Below are 6,872 nucleotides of genomic sequence, written 5' to 3' on the forward strand. Positions count from 1 at the left end.
CTTTTTATTATGATAATTACAAAAGCACATAACGTTATAAAACATATAAGTATTTTTAACAATTACATGTAATATATAGTTTTATATTTTGATTAATAAAATAATAATTGTTACCATAATAATTAATAAAAATATTATTATAATCATATTGAAGAACATGATTTAAGAGGTCTATGGGAGTTTGAGTCACTGAAATTTGGTGACTGGCATAGATGCAGTTTTTGTTGGATCAATTTTATTCATATGGACTTATATGTAAATAAATATTCGTTGTGAGTTGTTTATTAAGTTAAGCTCAAAATAAAGTTATCAACTAAAGTTTCGGGATATTGAACTTTAATGTATCTAATACATAAGTGTAATTTCTGTTTTTATGATTGGCTAAAACAGAAATATCATAAGATAAACATTATCTATATATATGGGTTATGGTTCCTAGCTCACGCTCTATCACGTTCCCTATTATCATCATCATTAAGAAAATAGTTTAGAAGAGAAAACTAAAGGTTTTTCTCAAGGAAAAAATGTGTAGATATGGAAGATCAATACACGTTCCAAAAATTTCAGGATTATGGCTTCAAATACTCTTCCACTTAAGTTTTCAGTCAAATTCTTAATGATTCAGCATGATGGATTATGCGGTTTATGAGTTTTCCGCAACAATTTTTTCAAAGGGAAAAAGCACGACTCATCAAATCGAACATACCTAGCTAGATGTATGTATACACGCGACCATCCTGATTGATACCCAATAAATATGTTTTATGCTCTGAGACATGGGAAACATTGCCACCCAGAGATGGGAAGAAAAGAGTAATTTGGATATCTTTTACAGGAGCATCACCATTAATGGTTGGGGTTTTTTTTTTTAATAATATAATTTTAAAAATCATATATTAAAATATTGCAATGTGGAGGAATTTTAAAAATATAACAATCCGGTGTATAAAACTTTGGATTCAATTTTAAAAAAAATACAGACGTGGAGTCACGGATTCAATGAATCCGCGACAGACTGTCGCGGATTCTGAATCCGCGACAGACTGCCACAGATTCTGAATCCGCGACATGGTTCATTGAATCCGTGACTCCTTTTTCCAGACCCGTGACTCCTCTTTCCAATCCCGCGACTCCGCCTTCCATTTTAAATTGCGCCAAAGACTTACCATTCGAACACCACTTCTTCGGATTTTCTCAGCGCAAGTTTTCCTTGTTTTTCTTCTTCATTAGTTTCTCTTTATTTTTGTTTCATTTTTTGCAGCGACGGTTTTTGTTAATTAAAATTCTTCTCGATCAGATGTTGTGTTAATAAGTTTGTTGTTATCGAAAATTATCAGGTATGAAATTATTTTATTTTTATTGAATTACTGTTGTTTTATAATATATTTTTTATAATAATTCTTAACTTTAACAGATTATTTCGCACGAGAGAATCCTAAGAAATAACCTTATTTATTTTTTTAATTTAATTTATTATTGTTTTGGAATTATTTTTTTTGTAACGTTATTTTTTGATTTATTATTGTTTGGGAATTAATTCCCAAAATTTATTATTGTTTGGAAATCTTAATTGTTTGGGAATTTAGAAGTTACGGTAACTTTTTTTAATATTTTGGGAACTAAACAAATTAAGTTTTTTTATGTTCCTCTTCAAAATATGAAAATAATGGTTTTATCTCATTGTTAAAAAATTACATTATTTATACTAATGACAGTAATTTAAATATATTTATTTATAGCTATTAAATTTAGATAATAATAATAATATTAATTGTGTACTAATTTTTGCATCCACATTTAAACAAATTTAGAAATACAATATAATTATTTACAATAAGTAGTTTATTTACGTATTATAAATTATTATTTATATTTTAAAAAAACTTATCACCTTTATAACATTTACCAATTTATCATCAGCATATAAGTTTTATTATTTATAGTCGAAAATTACAAATAAATTTCGTTTAATATACAATATTCAGTTACATTTTTTTATAAAGATTATAATATTTGTTATATAACGATTTTTTGTTTTCAAGATGGCTGAAAATACGGATAATGTGTTGTATTTGCCGGGTAAACATATATCAAATAATATCAACGCTGAAAACATGGATGCACTAATTCCTCCATGTCGGTTTGACAAATGTCTTTGGATATTGCATAATGCTGGGATTCACCTTCGTGTCCGCCTATGTCTAGCACGCATGGGTTTCTATGGAGTTATTCAGTTTGGCCAAATTAAAAATTATGATAATCATTTGCTTACAGCCAACGTTGAGAGATGGCGTTGGGAGACACACACATTTCACCTTACAGTTGGCGAGGCAACAATCACCCTATAGGACGTGGACCTTATTTGGGGGGTTGAATATTGATGGCATTCCCATCACTGGTGTAGATACCGCGTACGACAAACATAAGTTACAACAGCGCTGTGCAATTTGGTTAGGTTTTACGCCTACATCTTCTCAGATTAAAGGTGCACATTTTTACCTGACCGCTTTGCGAGATCATTGTGTAAATAATATGATTAATGATCAAAGCACTGAAGAGGACGTGACACAAAATTCTCGTTGTGTTGCATTAATGATCATTGGTGGCTGTATGTTTCCGGACTCGGAAGGTGCTGCTGTGAAACTATGTTACCTACGACAACGGTTAAACCGTTGTCGTAGGCCTTTTTCTTGTGGTGGCACTTGTTATACCCGCATGTCTATCAGATATAAGGCACACACCACTACCTCTGGAAACATGTCATGCAACATTACCGAGGAACCAATGCCAAGACTCATAATTTTCTTCATCAACAAACGCAAATGCTAGCGGCAAAACCTGGTTATTGGCATCCAATGTTACTGTTATTAGTAGTTTGTGCTTATATTTGGTGTACATATGGGTACCTTCTACAGTGATTACGTTGCGACAATGTCGAAAACCATCTATACATAGTCTGAATGCCCAAAACACAAAGTTCAAAACTTTATGTGGATGGTCATATGGTCGAAGATGCTTCCATTCTACAGTATTTCCTGGATTGCACTTCGACAAAGCTCCCATATATTTAAGAAGAAAAGTTACAGAGATTTCCCATGTGTCATAGACTATCTCCACCGCGCGTTTCAAACTCTGCCATGCCTTAGCATACGATATATCATACCCATCTTTTTGTTTAATACTTCCTCGCATATATTTGATCTCGTCTACAGGATCACAACGCACGATTCTCAAAAGTGTACTGGCTATCATGTTTACATCAAGGTTGTGGTGATCTATACCGACTTGGGTAGACATGCATGTGTGATCATCACCATATTTTGTTATCATGAAGTAGCCTAAACTTTTTTTCATCGATGCTCAAAGTCCCCACCCATAATTGCCACCTTCGGACTAGTTCTTGCATTTGACCTTCCAAATTGTCGGAGAACTTTGGACAATGATATATTCACGTCTCAAAACCTGAACAGAAAAATCCTGCACTGAAGCTATTAAATAGTTTTTGCTCTTAAAAACCATTTCTACACCGATCTCTGGCCTTTCAGGATTGTAAAAGTTTTTTCGTGATCCAGAAGGAATACCAAATGAATCTGGAATTTGTTAGTCATAGACTTCATTGAAAAATTGGGGAATTTCACGTAAATGTTGCTCCTGTGCAATAGCAATGTTCTCTGTCATTGTTGGTCCAGACATTAACACACCCGATCTCCCTTCATTTGCATTGTCAACATGATCATCATCTTCTCCATCAATTGATGTAGTATACAAATCATCGTCTCTATTCATGACATGATGCGAACTGTCCCCAAATAAATCATCTTGCTCATCCATGTGTTCCATAATTAGGGAGGGAATATTTGCAGCCCCAACAGAACTATCGAAATGTCTTACATTTGTGGTATTTTCTTCATCAGCACATTAATTTAAATCCAAATGGTCTACTCTACTAGAACCCTATGGGACATCAACTCTTGATGGAACCGTGATATGATGATCTCAACTCCTGAAGAAAAACCCATTCTCGTGTTTTGTTCATCCCCCATGCATTGTCTTCTTCAGTGTGACCCGTGATATGGTGATCCCAAGGACCAGTATTGATCCCAGAGTATGTCTGAGCTGACTGTTCATTGACGTGATACATAGAAGGTCCCGCTTCATTTAAACCTACTGTTCCCAAACCTTGCGTTATTACTGTAACGCACCAGATTCGACAACTGTCCTCACTGTACCAAGACTGATCTTTCCAGCGTGCGTATGTCCTCACTCACACGCATCCTAGGAAACTTCCCAGGAGGTCACTCATCCCAAAATTGCCCCAAGTCAAGCACGCTTAACTTTGGAGTTTTTATGCGATGAGCTACCGAAAAGAAGATGCACCTTCTTGATATGAATAATACCTATCAAATCTTTTAAGCCCTCTTCAACTGCACAGTCCCATACCTAAACAGTTTCCGAATCTCTCTCTTTCCGGTGCAAGATCGGTTCATCCATGTTCCCTCCGCCTAGAAGCCTGCCAGGAGCCGCTCATTGTCCATGCAACCTCATGGCACCGGCGATCACCCCCCGCTCTCTTCGACCCCAGGCCTCACACGCTTACCAGCTTCCGCTTGGTTCGTCCCCGAACCACACCGTACTCGGAGAGGTCGGCTCTGATACCAAATATAACGCCCTAGATTCGACAACTGTCCTCACTGTACCAAGACGGGTCTTTCCAGCGTGCTTATGCCCTCACTCACACGCACCCTAGGAAACTTCCCAGGGGGTCACCCATCCCAAAATTGTCTCAAGTCAAGCACGCTTAACTTTGGAGTTTTTATGTGATGAGCTACCGAAAAGAAGATGCACCTTCTTGATATGAATAGTACCTATCAAATCTTTTAAGCCCTCTTCAACTGCACAGTCTCATACCTGAACAGTTTCCGAATCCCTCTCCTTCTGGTGCAAGATCAGTTCATCCCTGTTCCCTCCACCTAGAAGCCTGCAAGGAGCCGCTCATTGTCCGTGCAACCTCATGGCACCGACAATCACCCCCCGCCCTCTTCGGCCCCGAGCTTCACATGCCCACCAGCTTCCGCTTGGTTCGTCCCCGAACCACACCGTACTCGGAGAGTTCGGCTCTGATACCGACCGTAACGCCCCAAATTCGACAACTGTCCTCACTGTACCAAGACGGGTCTTTCCAGCGTGCTTATGTCCTCACTCACACGCACCCTAGGAAACTTCCCAGGGGGTCACCCATCCCAAAATTGGCCCAAGTCAAGCACGCTTAACTTTGGAGTTTTTATGTGATGAGCTACCGAAAAGAAGATGCACCTTCTTGATATGAATAGTACCTATCAAATCTTTTAAGCCCTTTTCCACTGCACAGTCCCATACCTGAACAGTTTCCGAATCCCTCTCTTTCCGGTGCAAGATCGGTTCATCCATGTTCCCTCCGCCTAGAAGCCTGCCAGGAGCCGCTCATTGTCCGTACAACCTCATGGCACCGACGATCACCCCCCGCCCTCTTCGGCCCTGGGCCTCACAATTACCGGCATTACTGCATCAAAATCGTAATCACTTACGTTTTGTAACACTGGCGATGAATCAACATACAAGTACATGCAATCCAGTGTCGGCAACTAAAACATAAATTGTAGACTATCATCATCTGTGATATAGACATGCTCTTCAATGTAACGAGACAACGAGCTATAACAATATTTCGTTGACAATTTGATGCAGAATTTTGATTGGTCGATCTCCAGCTTGTGATGCACAGAATTCACCAGTGGAAAAAATGTAGTAGACCGAAGGATTTTAATGGGTCTGGTCACGGGAATACTATATCCAACCCTACCATCTTCAATAATGACGTAGACACCTGCGTAAAGTAAGGCCCTCACACTATCCATGTCTGCACCAAAAAATATGACATAATGTATACAATCATAACAAAAAAAAATTAAAACTTTTTTTAGCCAAGTACGTAAAGTAAGGCCCTCACAGTATCATCTCATGCATATAAGTCGACATTTAAATAATTTTTTTCAAACAATATTATCAATTCATTTCACGCCTACATTTTACATTTGAATAAAAAAATTATTTCAATCCATGTCACGCCTAAATAGACGTTAAATGATTTTAAATTTTAATTAAAAAAATTTATTTCAATTCATGTCACGAATACTTCATTGACGTGACATGAATTGAAAAATTTTTACTAAAAAAATAAGTAGTAGACATGACTTATTTATTTTTATAAATTTTAAAAAACAAAGAAGATGATTTAAAATTAAAAATCACGCCAATTTAGTAAGCATGATATATTAATTTTATAATTACTTTTTACTTACTTTATTTTATTAAATTATTATAATTACTATACTAATAGTGAAAAAGCACCTAATATTAACTAATTTTCTTATTTAAAAATATATTTAGTTTTAAAATACGATGGAAATTTTTTTCAAACCCTAGCATTTCTATTTATTATTACTTTCTTATTAGTATTTCTATTAGTAATTTTATAATTTTATTAATATTAATATTTAAAAATTTAAAAAAATTATAATTAATAGTATAATACAACTGAACAAAATTATAATTATATTAATAGAATATAAATAACACAATTAAAATATAAAAAATTACTGAAATTACCTTTTCAAATGTTGTTGTACAGAATTTGTAATTGAATCAGCGAACGATATTTAATATCTGCAATAAATTACACAAATTATCAGAAATATTATACAAAAAACAATATAGAAAGAAAAAACATGAATTCGACTCAGCCTCGACGCAATTCTCTCAAATTCTAATACTCAACACAATTCGCCAAAATCAAATTCTGAATTATTATACTCTGCACAATTCTCTTGAATTTT

The 6,872-nt window shown here is 35.5% G+C and overlaps 1 protein-coding gene across 1 annotated transcript; it reads right to left on the reverse strand.

Annotated features, from left to right (window-relative positions):
• Positions 1-996: 996 nt before the first annotated feature.
• On the reverse strand, positions 997-3,252 carry LOC140810386 (uncharacterized). Its single transcript, XM_073168251.1, has 2 exons — positions 2,775-3,252; positions 997-1,136 (listed from the first exon to the last, which is right to left on the reverse strand). The coding sequence occupies exons 1-2, from the start codon at positions 3,250-3,252 to the stop codon at positions 997-999; spliced, it is 618 nt and encodes a 205-aa protein (XP_073024352.1).
• Positions 3,253-6,872: the final 3,620 nt, after the last annotated feature.

Source organism: Primulina eburnea, chromosome 13 (assembly GCF_022965805.1).
Source record: "Primulina eburnea isolate SZY01 chromosome 13, ASM2296580v1, whole genome shotgun sequence".
Lineage (NCBI taxonomy): Eukaryota > Viridiplantae > Streptophyta > Magnoliopsida > Lamiales > Gesneriaceae > Primulina > Primulina eburnea.